We start from the raw sequence: 18,135 nt of genomic DNA on the forward strand, positions 1-18,135 counted from the left end.
ATCTTTGTCACGCCCCAGAATTTACATCCAGACCAGCCCGAGGTAGCGTCTATCTCCGATACTAGTTTAGCTGTGCGCTGCTCTGTGTAGGCTACTTATAAGGAATTACAAAGAAAAACGTTTTGAATTATAACAAGAATATTGAAAATGGACCACGGTTGTAAATGCTGTGTTCCAGGCTGTACAGGGAAGGCTAACACTCACAGTCTTCCCAAGGAGCCAAACATTCAACAGGCATGGCTGCTGTTGTCTATGAGAAGATCCCGGCGAAGTTCAACACTCAATCATTCATTTGCTCTGAACATTTTACCCAAGACAGTTTTGACAACCTTGGACAATTTCAAGCAGGATATGCTAGGAAGCTGAACCTGGAAAGAGGTGCTGTTCCAACCGTATGCTCATTGCAACCGCAAGCTATAAGGACAGTATGATGTTGTGCTAACAGTTATTAGCAATGCTAACGTTTCCTGTATATAGCATACCAGGTAGAGTGCTAAATACGTTTCTACACACATCAAATGACTCTAGCTAGACTAGCTGTAGTCGGCATTAGAAGGGAAGCTTCCGAAAAATAGCCAGAAAACGAACTGCAGTCTGGCTTATTGCTAACGCCTGTCTAGATAATCTATTTGAAAGAACTGGAGAAAGGCAGGTTCTAGATACAGGATACGTTAGCATTGCTAGTAACTGTTACTAGTAACACCTAGACTGTAGGCATGACGTAAACAAGTTTAATATTTTACAATATAAAATACAAATGTTACAGGAATTGAGTGTAGTGCAAAATGTAAATAGTTTTTAAAGACATTGTCAGTGTGAGCTTTGGCCTTGTTGAGGAGGCCAACAGCGGAAGGGAAGAAACTGTTTGTATGGCGTGAGGTTTTGGTCCTGATGGACCGCAGCCTTCTGCCAGAGGGGAGTGACTGGAACAGGGAATGTCCCGGGTGGGAGGAGTCAGCCACAATCTTCTTCGCCCGTCTCAGGGTCCTCGAGGTGTGCAGGTCCTCGAGGGAAGGCAGATTGCAGCCAATCACCTTCTCTGCAGTGCGTATGATACGCTGCAGCCTGCTCTTGTCCTTGGCAGTGGCAGCAGCGTACCAGGTGGTGATGGAGGAGGTGAGGATGGACTCAATGATGGCTGTGTAGAAGTGCACCATCATTGTCTTTGGCAGGTTGAATTTCTTCAGCTGCCGCAGGAAGTACATCCTCTGTTGTGCTTTCTTGGTGAGGGAACTAATGTTCAGTTCCCACTTGAGGTCCTGGGAGAGGATAGTGCCCAGGAAGCGGAAGGACTCCACAGTGTTGACTGGGGAGTCACACAGGGTGATGGGGGTGAGTGGGGCTGTGTTCTTCCTGAAGTCCACAACCATCTCCACTGTCTTGAGAGCATTGAGCTCTAGGTTGTTCTGGCTGCACCAGGTCACCAGGTTGTCTACTTCCCACCTATAATCAGACTCGTCTCCACCAGAGATGAGCCCAATGAGGGTGGTGTCGTCTGCAAACTTCAGGAGTTTCACGGACGGATGACTGGAGGTGCAGCTGTTGGTGTACAGGGAGAAGAGCAGAATTAAGTACTTTCTGAGTTATGTATTGACTGATGATGATTCATGCATTAGTTAAAGTATTAATGAATGCTCATTAATGCACCCTTATTGCAAAGTGTTACCACTTAAACTAATTGACAAGTTACATTTCAATTCATATAATTCATTATCCATTTAATAAAAATTAAACACAAATTGGCCAACTACAAGAGTGTATCATATAGAAAGGTTGTGGTGGTAGTGGCTGCATTAGTGTTGCTGTGGTTGACTGTAGCAGATTTACTTCATGTACAGTGGGCCCATTTACTAAATTTACATTTATTCATTTAGCAGATGCTTTTATCCAAAGCGACTTTCAAGAGAGCGCTTTACAAAGTGCATAGGTCACTGATAATAACAACAAGATAGCCCGCAATGCGGATAGCCAAAACAAGAAGCACACATCGTGTACAACCAAAAAATAAGTGCCAAAGGGAAGAACCATAAGAGCATGTAGTTAAGCAAGTTACTATTAAATAACATGAATTTCTAAGTGCAAGTGTACCTGTGAAAAAAGCAAGCAACAGTAAAAATAAAAATAAGATTAACTAAAATAGAATATTTCACAGCGAATACAACAGTTTAAATCAGTTACCACTAACCAACAAAAGCAACAAATCTCTAAGCAAAAGTCATTGTGATCCTTGAGGAAACTAGCATTGGGTTCAGCCAAGCATTCCTAAGTGCCGTTGTACTCCTGGAACAAGTGCGTCTTGAACCTTCTTTTGAAGGTGGAGAGACAGGCTGTGTCTACTACCGCGCACTTGTGCACTTCGAGCACTGACTTTCAGTGCTTAGGGCGCTTTACTCACAAAACCAGAAGAATTCAGTGCACTGAAAGTACCAGGATGGCGCACTGCAAACGGTCCAAAAAAACTGTGTACAACGATGGACACTACACGCCCTAAATGGGCGCCATCTTGGCTACGTAGAGGAAAAGGAGGAGCCCTTTCGGCAGCTTTTTCCACTTAAGTGGAGAAGCGCGTTCATATTGGCAGGTTTTGCGGGTGTGGCGAGCAGATTTGCGTCCGTCACTTCCACCAAGTGTTTAACGTAGCAGTGTTCCTATTGAGACAGCACTTATCAGCGACAGAGTGCACTGAATATGTAAGTGCACTGTTTTGCAGGGCACTGTACTGCAGTGTACTTCATAAAGTGTGCGGTAGTAGACACAGCCACAGTCTGTGTCTCTGATGGAGGTGGGGAGTTGATTCCACCACTGGGGGGCCAGGCAGGAGAAGAGCTTGTGTTGGGACCGGGCGGTCTTGAGCTGTGGGACCACCAGGCGGTTGTATGAAGAAGACCGTAGGTGGCGTGTGGGGGTGTACGGCTGCAGGAGACACTTGGATGTAGTCGGGAGCAGTCCCGTTCACTGCTCGGAAGGTCAGTACTAGGGTCTTGAATCTGATGCGGGCCGTGATGGGTAGCCAGTGGAGGGAAATGAGGACCGGAGTAATGTGGGAGCGTCTGGGTAGATTGTAGACCAGGCGTGCCGCTGCATTCTGAATCCTCTGAAGAGGGCGGGTTGCGCATGTTGGGAGACCGGCGAGCACCGAGTTGCAGTAGTCCAACTTGGAGAGGACAAGTGCTTGGACAAGCAGCTGGGTGGAGTGCTCAGACAAGTATCTCCTGATCTTCCGGATGTTGTAGAGGGTGAATCTATACGACCGGGAGACCGCAGCAATGTGGGCCGTGAGGGAGAGCTCGTCATCCATGGTAACCCCAAGGTTCCTGGCAGAGTATAAAGGGGTCACCGTCGCAAATCCCAGGGTGATTGAAAGGTCGTGGGAGATGGAGACTTTTTCCTCAAAGAAGGAGGAGAAGTCGTCTGCTGTCAGGGTGGAGGGGGGGGTGGGGGAGGTGGGTTAAGAAGGGTGGAAAAGGTAGAAAAAAGTTTGTACATTTTGTTCAGAAAGTAGAGGGTAGTCATGCAAAGCCCGTTTATGAGATAATTTTATGTCTTATTGTAAAATACAGAAGGCATCTAACATGATCTTCAGATATTAAACTACTCATGAACTATAGTAACTGGTGAACAAAGGGTATCGATAGTGTTCCCCCCAATGTAAGGCAGGGTGGATGAACTACTGTACAGCCCTTAGCCATCAATGCTACACACAAGGTATTATCATGGCGAAGTCAACTCGAGCTCTGGCATTTTTTAGCAAAAACTGTCTGTTAAAACGTGGGCAAACGTTAGGTCTCACAGGATTTCAAAGGGCAGTCTGTTACATTTCGTTGCTTGTGCTGATGAGAAAATGTATGTACGTTTTGTAGTTGTACATTTCAGACACTGGTTAAGAAAGTATTTTTAAGTTGAGTTCTGTTTCCATGCTCAACTTGTCTGCTGTGTCATGCTTTCATGGCTCTTAGTTTAACTGTGTTCTCCATAACTCATGGCGATCTCGCATGCGCCATTGTTCTGCACACACGTGCTTTTGCAGTGCTCAAAACAACGCTGCATCGAAGAGACGCATAGCAAAATATTTCAGTTTGAATACATGTACCAATACACCTTTACTTTGGATAAATGCAATATATTAATGTGTTCATTTATCTGATCTCTTTCAGGACGTGCCTTTCTGCAATCCAAAATAATGGGTCATCGGCCATCAAGTGCAATTTGAAAGGCTATTTGTAAGTACTGTCAGACCTGAATGTGGTTGGGCTAAAACAGTGACTGTGTCTGTCTTTCTGACTGACTGGAAGTGCTTACGATGCTAGGGTTCAGCTAAACCTTTATTTGCCCAGTTGGTTTTTATTTTGTTTGGGTGGGGGATGTGGAGGTGTAAGGTGTGTAGTGTATCTCTGTCTGGCAGATATGAGCTACTGAAACATTTTCGACTTCAGCACCGGCATATGCAACGTTACCCATGCCCACACACAAACTGCCCATGTACTTTTAAAACATGGAATGCTTTGCACATTCATTTAAGTAGAGTCCATCCTAAACAAACCACCCAGGAGCTGCAGGAATTATCAACATTTAGTTGCTATTTGTGCACATGTAGCAATCTTCCAACAGAGAAGGATTATTTTTCACACGTTAACACTAATTTGAAGAGTAATGAAACTGTTACTTGTATGTTTGGGGGTTGCAGTTTTCAGACAAATATATACAGAACATTTCACTCTCACAAGAACAAAAAACACAATCCACATACATTGAAAGATTTCAGTCCAGACATAGTTAAAATCACTCGAGTTCACAAGAATCCTTTAATAATCCTGAGGAAGATACAGGTAATCAACATCACTCTGCAGTTGAAGCAGAAAATTAATGTTCAAATAGTGATGTGGATGTAACTCAGAACTTGCCGGAAGTAATTGAGAATAATTTTGCTGCAGCGTTGCTCAAGTTACAGCATTTTGCACATGTGCCAGGCACGAAAATTGATCAGTTTTTGGAGACTCACGTGAAATCAGCTCCGGATAATGGTACAAGCCGTTTTGGGGTGAAAAGGCATTGTGTTATCACTGAAACTCTTGCCCACTTCAGTTATCACACGGGTTATCCTCCAGATATTATGCATGACCTTTTTGAGGGAATAGTGCCGGTGGAGCTTGCACGGTGTTTGGCGTTGCTGATGTCCAAGAAATATTTCAATTTTGAAACCCTCAACAAATCCATCCTGAATTTCCCTTACAAGTGGGCAGACAAGACAAATAGGCCATATGTGATCCCACACACATTTTCAACTAGGAAAACAATAGGTGGGAATGCCCATGAAAATTGGGCTCTGTTAACACTACTTCCATTTATAATTGGGCATCTGGGGCCTCATGTATAAAGGATTGCGCAGCTTTCATACCAGAAGATGGCGTACGGCCAAAACTCGAAAAGTACCTGCTGTAGCAAACCAGGGGAGTCAGACCAGCCAATCCGGCCCCGAAGGCGGGTCCATCGACTTTGATTGAGGGAGTCTACCTGCCGGTCAAGGTGCTGCAGCCACTGGGCACATGGCACTGGTCACACCTGGAGCCCATCAGGCAATCAGGCGAGGGCTTAAAGGGGAGCCAGCCCAAGGCCGCAGGGGGAGAGAGAACGAGAGAGACAACCCTGGATGAGCGTTGCCATTAACCTTTCCCTCTGCTTTGACCCCCCTGAACCACACTCCGTAAAGGAGCCCGGATGGGAAGACCCCTAATTTGAAGTTTGTCCCACTACCCTTACCCTGAAACCCTTAGTAAAAACCCATTTATGTTAACCCCCGTGTCTGAGTCCTATTTTATGGTGTATCGGGCCTTCAAGTCCCCTGGGTTGCTACACTACGCACAGAAATATTCACATGCATTAAACCGGTCCTAAGCCAGGTCCTGCGCACCTTTCCTTTATAAATCACAATCAACGCAAGATTGACCGCACGTGAACGAGCCACTGATCCCGCCTTGCCTCCTCCCATAAATTAATATGCAGATGGCCTATAAATACGCCCCCAAAGTCATTTCTCCATCTGAATTAAAATGCCTAAACAAGTAAAAAAGAAGAATTTCACCGACTGTGAGATCGAGGTACATCGCGAATACAAGCGGCCGAAATGAGCTTTCTCCGCAGGGTGTCCGGGCTCTCCCTTAGAGAGAGGGTGAGAAGTTCGGTCATCCGGGAGGGGCTCAGAGTAGAACTGCTGCTCCTCCGCGTCGAGAGGAGCCAGCTGAGGTGGCTCGGGCATCTGATCAGGATGCCTCCTGGACGCCTCCCTGGTGAGGTGTTCCAGGCACGTCCCACTGGGAAGAGGCCCCGGGGAAGACCCAGGACACGCTGGAGGGACTATGTCTCTCGGTTGGCCTGGGAACGCCTCGGGGTCCCCCAGGAAGAGCTGGTGGAAGTGGCCGGGAAGTCTGGGCCTCCCTGCTTAAGTCGCTGCCTCTGCGACCCGATCCCGGGACAAGCGGCAGATGATGGACGGACGGACGGACGGAGATCGAGGTTCTTATAACAGAGGTGGAGGCGAGAAAATGTGTTCTTTTTGGCGGCCTGTCATCAGGTATCAGTAACAAAAAAAAGTCGGTAGAGTGGCAAACTGTCACTAGGGCCGTAAATGCTGTGTGTTCGGAGAACCGGACCATAGCAGACATTTTTTTTAAATGGTCCGATATCAAACTGGAAATTAAGAGAAGAGTGGAGGCGCATCGTCGCTCACACCACAGGAGAAACGGGTGGCTGTAATCATCGGCGAGACACTCATAGCTGGAGTTCTGCCAGCAAGTGAGGGGGACTCAAACATTCATCCTGGTAAGTATGAAATACACCATGACTCACACATTTAAAGGCCAGTTTCAAAAACGATTTCTGTCCAAATTACGCACAAGAAGTAGTCTGAACCAACTGATGTAGGCTAATTTCGTTTATTCCAGACAATGTTGAAACTGAGCTTGGAACGAGCGAGACCCAGGAGGAGGATGGGGGGGGGGGTAGGGGGATCCATTTGTGGCCAGCCCCTCCACCGCAGGGGATGGAGCGCACACTGGATTAGCTGCGCCACGGGCCTATGCTTCTGAGGGATGCAAGACTGGTCGTGTTCTCACGGATGCTGTGCTGCAGTCACAAAATGAAATTGTGAACAACATGAGGGAAATCGTGACAGAATTAAAACGAGTCAGTGATGGTCTGACTAACATGTGTGACGCAATAAAATAACTAAAAAAGTAAATGCTTCTTGTCTTACCTTTTTACATGCTTCGTATGACCTCTAGCCGAAGCTGTAAGGCTGCTGCATTGCAGTGTTAATTTCGTCGACGAAAACTATGAAACGAGACTAAGACGTGACGAAAATGGATCTTTGAAAATAAAAACTATGACTAAATATATTATAACTTTCGTTAACGAGACGAGACGAAAATGTTGGTGGTTGACGAAGTCACAATACTTTTTTCTCCAATAATTTTATAGTTAGATAGATTCCTCCTCTCTCCTCTCGTTTCTTAAGCGCGCTCTCATCTCTACTGCTGTCAGTGGCCGATTCTCTCGGCCAAGTTTTGCGCGAGTTAGAGGCGTGTTCGGGCGAATGTTACCAACCCATGCAATTTAGGTAGTCACCTGAAGAGGCTACATGGTATTTGTGTGGAGACGTCTGCCTCCCCCTCGGATTCAGCTATGGCTACAGTCAGTGGCTAGCTCCACAGGTACCCCTAGCAAGAATAGGAATTCTATATTCTCCAAGAAACAAATCCCTGTTGTGTACTACAAAGTAATACGAGAGATAGCTGAGTCATTGAGAAAAACCTTAAAGTAGGACATGAGTTCAATTCAGTGTGTGGTGTGAAATGAATGTTTACAGCAGCTTGACTGCCAGTAATAGTTGACCCTTTTTTACATTCAGAGAACACATACAACAGGAAAGAAGGACTGGTTTAAGGCAAGGTCCAGGCCTGATGTTATTTTATCTTTTGTCAGAGACTTTGTTTAATATGTGAAGTAAAACTTTCATTTGTTTAGTTAATTGATGATTTGCTGTCTGACAAAGAAATACATCATTATGTACTATATTAAATTGCATAGCATTATATTCTTTTGCATCACATCTTATTGAATCACATCTTGTCAAATCGCACTGTATCGCAATAGGGGTGAATCGTATCGTATCGCATTAGTAGTTGCTTTTATGTATCTTTAATGTATCGGATTGTTGGCAGTGCAGCGAGATGTGTATTGCATCGTCCTCAGTGATGGAGATGCACATCCCTACTTAGAAAGGGGAAAAAATGTGTTTAATATGGCTATTAAATGTGACTAAAACTAGACTACAATGTAATAAGTTTTCGTCGACGAAAACTAAACTAAAACTAAGAAGGATTAAAATGACTAAATGTGACTAAAACTAATAAGCATTTTCGTCTAAAGACTAAGACTAAATCAAAAATAGCTGCCAAAATTAACACTGCTACATTGGGCCTAATGTTGGGGGGCCCATGGTCGGGTTCATCCATATCTGCCTCGGCCTGTGGCGGAGGCACACCACGTGTATTAGCCACATTGTGCGACACACTTTCTGTGGGCTGTAAAGCAGCATGCCACCGGTCTTGTCCAGGCAGCGCCAACGGCCTTTCAGCCGCCCTATGGTCCGCTCCACCACTGACCGAGCCAGAGTGTGTACATCATTGTACCGCCGCTCTTGCTCATTCTGGGGGTTTGTGAGTGGGGTGAGGAGCCAGGTTTGCAAAGCGAAACCATGGTCACCTATACGGGTAGTATACATGAACCAATATAAGATAATTGCCTCATTTTACCGTAGCTTAATGATCATAAATGACATTTATGCTATTACCAATGAGCCAGCCATCCTGCACAGCCCCTGCTTGAAGTCTGTTCCCCACACTGCTATTTCGCAGGATAAATGAATCATGGGTAGAGCCAGGCCACCATGCCACAACATTTGTCAAACACATTTGTGCATCACACATCACTTGCACATTAATGGAGTGGAAGTGTTTTCTGTTCACATACGCAAATTCGTGATCAGATGGTGCCCTTATAGCAATGTGAGTGCAGTCGATGGCTCCGATTACATTTGGAAATCGGCTCATCGCTGCAAATTGCAGTTTAATGTTGGCCTGCTCACCGACAGTGAAGGGAAATGTTATATACCTGGGTGACATACGGATGAGACCGTTCCATACAGCTGGCATGGCGCGGCTCAGGGTTGGCTGTGAAATTTCTGACCGGTCAGCCAGCTCTCGCTGGAAAGCCCCCGTTGCGAGGAAGCCCAGTGTGGTCAGCACTTGCAAGGGGACAGGTAATGCGTGGTTCCTTGCTGTCTCACGTTCTAAAGCCGGCCCAAGCTCAGCACAGAGTTCCAACAGAATAGCCCTTGGCAACCTGAATCGACTCATAAGCCAGTCATCATCGTGGGCCAGCAAATCTGTTTGGTCCCTAAATACACGCTCTCTGCGGATTCTCCCATTTGCAATGTCTTCTAGCAGTGCCAAGGCAGCCATTTCACATCAAGTGGGCTAGCATCATCTTTTATACCTCCTTTTATAGTCCACACCTCATTTCCATCACCTTGTTCACTTATTTACACATAATCCACGGGATCAATTGAGCATTACAAGTTAGCGATTTGCCCACCTGCACTGCGTTTTATCCTTGGGAGGTGGATCCGTGCATCATGGATCGTTCGTTTAACACCATCAAGTTTAACATACGTTATTAAGTGGTGGCGGATTAAACAGTTGATAAAATTTCCCCTTTGGGTTTTGTCATTTTGATGTGAATCATCCACATCAATGATCAAATTTGTATTAACATGTAGCCTAATTATGTTTTTGAAAAACTAACGTTATATAGGCCCTACGTATGACAGAAACTGTAGTAGAAACGTTATTTTGTAATGTTTGGTGAGTTTCGGCACTTTTCAGTTAGAATTCACCATGTTACAGAGCCGGACAAGACTTTGCGTACGGTCCGCACATTCTCATGTCAAGTAAATCTTTATACATCACAAAGTGTGCATGAAAACCAGCGTACGCAAGCTTTTTGTGCGTACCCAACGTTTATACATGAGGCCCCTGGTGTCTGAGGGTGAAATGGCATGGCAAATACTGTTGGTCTTAAAAGACATTGTAGTGCTCCAACACACACAGATGAGTCCATTGCCTATCTTGAATGCAAAATTTCAGAGCACAGAGAAAGGTTCCAAGAACTCTTCCCTGATGTGAATCTGCTCCCAAAACATCATTATGTAGAGCACTATCCTCAACTGATAAGGATTTTTGGGCCTCTTGTGGGACTCTGGACAATGCGTTTTGAGGCCAAACACAGGTTGTGCGACACACCAATTGCTTTAAAAACGTGCCCCTCTCGCTAGCTACTAAGCATCAGTTTAGGATTTCATAACATTTGAGATCATCCAGGTTTGAAAGAACTTCCCTAGAGGTTACAAACGCCTCAACAGTCTATCTAGATGTTTTGAGACAAGAAATAGCTCAGACTATTGGAACACAAATTCCCTGGTACAACTGAAGTTCACCTTTCCAAGTGTGTCTCAAGCAAAGGTGTACATTTCAGAAACGGGATGATAGTTGCCCATGGGTCTACAAGTGAACTGCCTGACTTCTGGAGAGATTCTTCAGATTTGTGTTGTTGAGGAGAGACTGTGTTTCATAGTGAGAAGGCTTTCTGGGTGGTACAGGGAACATTTCAGGGCTTTTGAGCTGAGTGTATGTCCAGCCAGAGAAACTGTTCTGATTGAAGTTGGTGAACTGGCCGATGACTACCCTTTGGTAGACTACTGAATTGGACCTCTAAGACTGGTGACAGTAAAAAGACACAAACATTGATGAACAAAGCTAATATATGTTATCTGTAATTTTGTCTTTTTGTATGTAATGCCATATTACTCAGTAGTATTTATAGGATTTGGCTACTTTTACTTTTTATTTCAGGGGACAGATTTCATAATGCCCCTCCCCAAAAGAAAAATCCAAGCTCTTTTTTAGATTCCTTATCAAACAAATTGGGCATAATTATAACAGATTCAGACCAATTTAATTCACAGCCATATTAATGGACATAGCATTCCATACTTTTGTTCTCATTGCTCTGTTAAAATCAAATCACCTTAACCTTTTCTTTCCTCATTCAGTCGGTCGTGAAATGGCTGCTCCAGTGAAACTCAGAATCATTCTGGGAGAAAACAATTCCCAGAGATTGATCCTTCCAGATGGGATGCCAGTCTGTCAACGAACTCATGCAGCAAATAAAGAGACGGTGTGGAATAAATGGGGACTTAAGGCTTCAATTCATGGATGCTGATTTTGGGAATGTTTTCACAAACTTGGACTCAACATCAGACATCCAGGACAAAAGCTCCATCAAGGTAATCTATAACTCTGTTACACCTGCCCAACTTGGTGGCTCTCCGCCACGTCCCTACTCAGCTGCTGCCACATCCCGCCCTCTGGACGACTCTTCCTCCCTTTCATCTGCTGGTCGCTCATTTGATACAGACATACTGTCTTCTCCTGAGTCCACCTCCTCGAGATCCACTGCATGGCCGATTGTCTTCCCCATGCCCCGGTTTGCCTATGATACTCAGCTACAGCTGGACAGAGCCAACGCTGCTTTCAAAGAAACTGGAGCTTTGTTGAATCCTGATACTAAACTGAAATCTGCCATTCTTGATGGCTTAGCAGAAGTGATCGTCCAGTACAAAGTGTACCTCACTGACATTGAGTTTGATGAGTTAGCAGAAGCTCTTGTGACATCCATGTGTGACATCCATGTGTGAAAGAGCCAGGTTCAGTCACTGGGTATGGCGGATGGAAGACAAGCCTGAAGTACAAACTTGCTAACTACTGAACAAAGCTCAGACGGCTTGGATGCCCAGAAGTTACTGTGAATTCCTTAAAACACAAACCTGAGAACAAATGCAGTCCTGCATACAGTGTGAAGAAGCCGAAAAAAGCTGAAGTGAATTACTGCCCTACCTATCCAGCCGGTGAAACAGCAGAGACACTAGAACAGATAAGAGTGGCCCTACACCCTCCTTTCAGAAGTAAATAAAAGAAACTTGAGCACAAGGGGGCGGCAATGATGGACAAGACCTTTGCCTATAGAAGGCAAGAGGTAGTTCGAGAGGCACCCACGGTAGCTGATTTCAAAACAAGGTGGCCAGCTCTCTTCCATGTGCGTGAGGTAAGTGAATTAATGAGAAAGAACATCCCCATCGCACTGGATGTGTCATGAAATACAGGAAGAATATGAGAAGTTACTCAAACTGATCATGATTTACTGAAGACTAGCAACAGCAGCCTTTGTTGGCATTCTGACAAGTGGTGGGGGGGAATTTTCAGAAATGCTGGAAACTATAGATAGATACTGTATTATACATTTGGTTTTGAATAGACTGAACTGCTATATCAAATGTGTCCCTAAAAGTGACATCACACTAGTCAAACTGAGTTTTGTCACCGTTGTTTAGTTTTTTTGTAGGTGACTTCAGAGTTTAAGAGAATCACAACAATCAATTTACCATCAAAGTTCTTCTCCGAGCTGGATATCCACTCTGAAAACCTGATGAAGGCATATGCCAAGAAAGGTGGAGTTCAAGGGAGAAAAATCAAGACCATCATGGCACCCATAACCCAGGTATGAAAAAGTGACAAAACATTGACTGAACCTGTCCATTGTAGAATTGACTTTGAGCACCACAGCTATTTCCCATTTAGCTAAATTGTTGAAACGGTGTTCCAAATGTAATTTTCTTCTCTGATCTGCATGTTGAGACTGACACCATTGACGTCAGAAGTATGAAGAAGAAGAATGCGTCATCAAAGGCCTGTGTGTTTACCTCAACGAAGATCCGGAGAAGTTGGTGAAAGAATACGTAGTATGTTAATTTACCTGGATAGGAGTATACAGGGTGAGGGGATTGGGGCCGGCTTGAGATTCAGCCTGTCCTTGGCCGGGTTTCCCATGTTCGTTAAAGCGGCGATTGACTGGGTTTTTGGGGTATTTCACACTGTTCCTTAACATGACATTCTCACTTTTAATTTGTTTAAAAATGAACAAAATAGTGTATCTGGCATTGTGATATTACATAAACCAGATTGCGTCATGAAATACAGTAGAATGGCTATGACCGGAAATGGAGGTAAAATATTACTTTATATACCTGCTGTATCATATTTGATACATATGTTTTCAACACGATTTTACTATAAAATTATGATTAAAAAACATGAAGGATTTATAGGTTGCTTCAACACAGTAAATATTAATATTGAAAAATCTGAAACACTATAAATGTTATTCTTACCGTAACTTATTCAAAATTAGCAACGATGTCCCTGCCGAAAACGAACGAGTCACTTCGTGACGGCGGCCATTTTGGAAAGGGTATTTAAATGCCTGCTACTGCTTGCAATGCATTTAAAAATACACTAGATGGCAGAAGACATGTATAGGATTGTCAAGTTACTTGGGTGTGACTTCAGGACAGCCTCTAACTTGACAAAGGCCTAGGGCGACGACAGAGGACACGGTACCAACTCAACTCTTTTTCCACTTTTATTTAGTAGGAAAGCAGGTTGAAAACCTTTGGGTCATAAAGAAAAAAGGAGGGAGAACATACCCAATTACATTTATGCATTTAGCAGACGCTTTTATCCAAAGCTCCCAATTAGCTCCCCGTAAAGTAAAGAATCCAGAAACATACAAACAAATGACCATTAGCAACATACTCATTGCACGCTATATAAAGCAGTTAAACTCAAGTGCACGGATCAGAAACAGACGTGCTTCTTTACTTTTACTTATATTCAAACAAACAAACAAACCCTGTACAGACAATCTTTATCCTCACACGCACTGCCCACTCACCAACAGCGTCTCTGTTGTCTCCTGCACACTGAAGCACCCTGTCCAGATTTTCCTTTCTGCACACCTGACGCTCATTAACTCAGTGCCTTTTGTATGATGGGTGCTATTGGTATTGCGAGACCATTCACTAGTTTGTCTTAAAGGGGCAGATGACTGTTTTTTGGGGGTATTTCACACTGTTCCTTAAGGTCTCCGAATAGGGTATTTAACATTGTTTGAGCTGAAAATGCCCCTGGTGCTGTTCTATGCCCCCTTATACATCCTCTGAAATTTTCCCGGGAAAAAACGCTCGGTTTTCTCCTTTTATGGTATGCTCATTAATATTTAGATGAGCTGTGCGCTGATTGGTTGGTTTACAACGAGCAAAGCTTCGAGCAAAGACTCGACATGCACTCACTAAAACATCCACGGCGAAAATACCATGGAGGCATTAGGTGTTCAAACTTATATGTTTGAGCCTGAATCAGAGGAAGAATCTGAAGTAGAGGAGCAACTATTCGCCCGAAGATTTGGAATGACTATTTCAGATTGGTAAACTGTCATTTCGAATTGTCTTGAATTTGCAACATCACCTGTTAGCTGTACAGTAATAGCTTAGCTCCTAGTGTAGGCTAATACTCGCATTTCAATGTCGTAGCCTAAGCACAACTTTGTATTAGGTTTGTTTTAGCATTGTAAGCTAAATGTTATTAATTTGCACAGTTTTATTACTTGTACCCTCTTGGTATTTTTTTTGTCAAGACACCCTGTTAGCTGAAAAGTTCGCAGCCAGTCTGCATTGGGCTGTTCATAGCACTGATAGTATACGTCAATATAGTAATATTGTTACCATACTCTCCTGCTGATAAGGCCACCTGATTATGAGAGTACTTTCTTTCCATGTAGTTACGTGATCTTACAATCATCTGCCCTTACCCGGTGTAATTGTGGAAACTGTGCACATATGCTACTGGATAGAAAAATATGTGTTGTCGGGAAATACCTCAGGTAACTAAAACTGGAGATACATGTACAAGCTACATGCTGCTTTCTGCTCATTCAAAATTGTGAAATAACTGCATGGTCACCATCTTTTTTTTTTATAGGTCATGAGAAGAATGGACCAGGTTTCTGAAGCAATAACCTGTATGTTTGACCATCCTGGCCTCGACCCGGTGTGCCTCAAAATGTATTCCTTGCAAAATGCAATGAATATTTACAGGGTTGACCATGGCCGTTTGAGAATAAGAGGAATGGAAAAGTGAGGCCAATCTGATACAGTATATAAATAAAGTGTTTATAACCAATAAGCATTCATTATTAGTTGAGCATATTACAAAAAACAGTTTGATCAAGACAGAATGACAAACTTTATTTTGTGTCAACACAATCATCCAGTGTATTACCTTGAAATGTAAAATAAATACTAATGATTAAATAAATAGTCAAACAAAGTGTGCTCTTCCACCCTGTTCTGTTTGCAGGCAATGCAGACATTTGTCCTACAGGACTTTTGTGAGCTGGTGTTGTCATCCCCTCTTGTGTGGTGCTGCGCATACGGAGGGAGTTTCCTGATGCTTCCGGGCAGTACGTTGGGTTCAGAACCCCCCTTGACTGAACCGTGACAAATGTTGAGCAACAGCATCCTTCATGGAAGGCCTGTCGAGCTGACCACACAGGGGCTGGGGCACAGGAATACGCTGGACGGCAGCCACATAAGGAAGGGGGTCATGGATGATCTCTTCCAACACCAGTTGCATCATGTCGAAGACATAGCCTGTTGTGTGTGAATAGATGTGAATACAAGTTATATTTTAGCGCCTTTGCTGTTGCACATTTTGATTTGTTGTTTATAATAAAAAATATATTTTTTAAACTTACACATTGTTGGCTCTGTCTTCATTTGTTTGACCGTGTAACCTCCCCTTTTGGCCTTTGGGAACACAAGTCGATACATTAGTTTCCCCTTGGCTGTCTTCCGTTGTGGGCGCTCGGCATTCTCATTGAAGTGCATGGCAGCAAGGTACAACCTAAACAGAACAACAGAAATGTTGTACCACAATTGTGAATCATTTTGTATTTAGTTGTTGCTAAAACTGTAAACTGGACTCTAGCCAGTGCCTTTCAGTTAGAGTAGCCTAAACTGAAATAATTTGCATTTTGATGGCCGGCAATTAGGCCTGATGTCTCCAGACCATTGCTCATGTCACACCTTCACTGAACAAAACCAGTTTCTGTAGACAGCTGGTCCCCCATTTACATTTGCATTACTAAAGATTTGATTGTACATACCTGCATAGCATTCCAATGAAGGGGAAAACAACGTTTTTGGGAGCAAAACACTGGATGACACTGTGGAATGACTCCACAGTTGATGTCTGGAAATGATGGCTTAGCTTTTCAACATCAGTAAGGCACCTCTTGTTTGTTAGCACCATTTCAATCCTGTTCAGAGCTGTTGAACCTAAGAGAAATGTAAATTGTAATTTAGAATCATGTATATTGATGAAGATACAGAACATGTTTGCTCACAACATAGCTTTATAATACACTGTAATACACACCTGGTCGAAACCACTTGCTAGGGTCCTTTGAGGCATTGGATTGATGTTCACACTTGGGGAAAGCTGGGTCAGAATGACTGTGGACATCTTGAATGTGGTTCAACACAGACTTCCATTTTGCTACCTTCTCTGTTCCGGAGAGGGAGCTTGTGGCACACCAGTACAGGTGGTTGACTATGCTCCTATGCCACTTTTTCACCAAAGCACAGTCCTTGTCTTTTGCAAGTAGTTCCAGCTTCTTTGACATGCCTAATTAATTAAATTTAAATAGAAAGACATAAAAATTGTTCAGTGATAATTCAATTAATGTAAAAGCTGATAGCCACTTCACAAATGTGTTTACTAATAAACGTCTATATGTATTGAACAATATATAAATAAAGTGTCACCTTACCTTTTGCTACATGCCATACGTCATAGTAATGGGTGATTTTACGGTCCCTCGGGAACTTTTGGATCTGAGGGTGACGATCGGTGATGATGCAGTCCAACTTCACACCACTACCATGTAGGAGGTCCAAAGCTCTTATGAGACCCTCCTTCTCCATGTTTGAGCTTCCCCCCACCTCGTTGCTCTGGGTAGAAAAAGGGAGAGCTAGAAAAGCGATCCATTAACCCTTTTCCATTCTGTGCCAAAACTGGGGATTATGTACACACGTTTCTGACCATTTTGACCACATATGTGTATGCCAAAAGACAGCTAAGGTTTATAGGGGTTTGTAATGACACTATTGTCAATACTACTTGTGCATATGCATGTGATCAATTGCGTTAGTCCTAATGATTTCAAATACCTGCACCAGCTGTATGTCTACGATTTGGTTGGTCTGTATATTCATCATTGAGTAGATCCCATACTTTGCAGAATGTCCTGAATTTAGTCAATAAACATGAGTGGAATTATTCACTGTAAGGCAATACCTCACCTAAAATTGTTGATATAATGCATACACATTTGAACAGAAAGGAAAATGTGTACCTGGTGAGTCTGCTCGCATATCGCCTCTGAGAATGACAGTGGTTGCCTTACTGAGCGTTTGAAGCGTAGGTGTTTGCCATTCAGTCCAGCTGTGGATTATAGCTGGTTCCAGGTATGCCTTAGCATGTTTTCTGAAGGCAGCATAACTATGTGTTCTCAGCTGCATTGCCCCAAACACCTAAAAAATCATTTGATAAATGATGAATACAATGATCACAGTACCTTTCTCATCTTCGCAAATGAAGCTCCACAAAAGTAGATGGCAGCAGACAGCTAAAGGTTGCCCACAGGGGTGCTCCCAATAACTGGCTGACTCTTCCACTGTCTGAAGAACTGGCAGTGAGGGCATAGTTGGTCAACAGCTACTGCGTGGCTTGACTTTACAGTGCCTTGTGCACACAGGGCAGGTCTCGAACAGACTGAGGAGGCATTGCTCAAAAACAATGTACTTTGCATCACCATACGGTGACACTGCTGATGTACTATAAGAGATACTAAAAGACAAAACAACATTGTCCATCTCTGTCAAAAATCAATTGCACAATCTGACAACAGTCACATTGTATGTAAATAACACTGCTGCATTGTGAGAGTTGTAACTTTGCTTACTCAAGCTGAGATGATTCTGTCTCCATCGTAACTGATTGTGCAGGATCAAATGTTAAATCTTGAGGATCAGTGCCTAAATAGGAAGGGTTAGTCCGCAGG

General features: G+C 43.6%; 1 protein-coding gene and 1 long non-coding RNA gene across 4 annotated transcripts; one reads left to right on the forward strand and one right to left on the reverse strand.

Annotated features, from left to right (window-relative positions):
* The first annotated feature begins 336 nt into the window (after positions 1–336).
* LOC124474098 lies at positions 337–15,764 on the forward strand. 2 transcript variants are annotated; one of them, XR_006956778.1, is made up of 8 exons: positions 337–378; positions 4,155–4,220; positions 11,168–12,219; positions 12,506–12,672; positions 12,810–12,913; positions 14,791–14,892; positions 14,991–15,145; positions 15,369–15,764. It is a non-coding gene; the product is annotated as an uncharacterized LOC124474098 (long non-coding RNA). The 2 variants fall into 2 exon arrangements; XR_006956777.1 differs by having other exon boundaries at positions 12,810–14,892.
* Positions 15,483–17,871, reverse strand: LOC124474096. Of its 2 annotated transcripts, XM_047029980.1 has the most exons (7): positions 17,428–17,871; positions 17,243–17,319; positions 16,843–17,023; positions 16,449–16,697; positions 16,177–16,348; positions 15,766–15,914; positions 15,483–15,661 (listed from the first exon to the last, which is right to left on the reverse strand). In XM_047029980.1, exons 1-7 carry the CDS (start codon positions 17,591–17,593, stop codon positions 15,483–15,485), a joined length of 1,173 nt encoding a protein of 390 aa, XP_046885936.1. In that variant the 5' UTR covers positions 17,594–17,871. The 2 variants fall into 2 exon arrangements, with proteins under 2 accessions (XP_046885936.1, XP_046885937.1); XM_047029981.1 differs by lacking the exon at positions 17,428–17,871 and having other exon boundaries at positions 17,243–17,403.
* Positions 17,872–18,135: the final 264 nt, after the last annotated feature.

Source organism: Hypomesus transpacificus, chromosome 11 (genome assembly GCF_021917145.1).
Source record: "Hypomesus transpacificus isolate Combined female chromosome 11, fHypTra1, whole genome shotgun sequence".
In the NCBI taxonomy this organism is placed as follows: Eukaryota; Metazoa; Chordata; class Actinopteri; order Osmeriformes; family Osmeridae; genus Hypomesus; species Hypomesus transpacificus.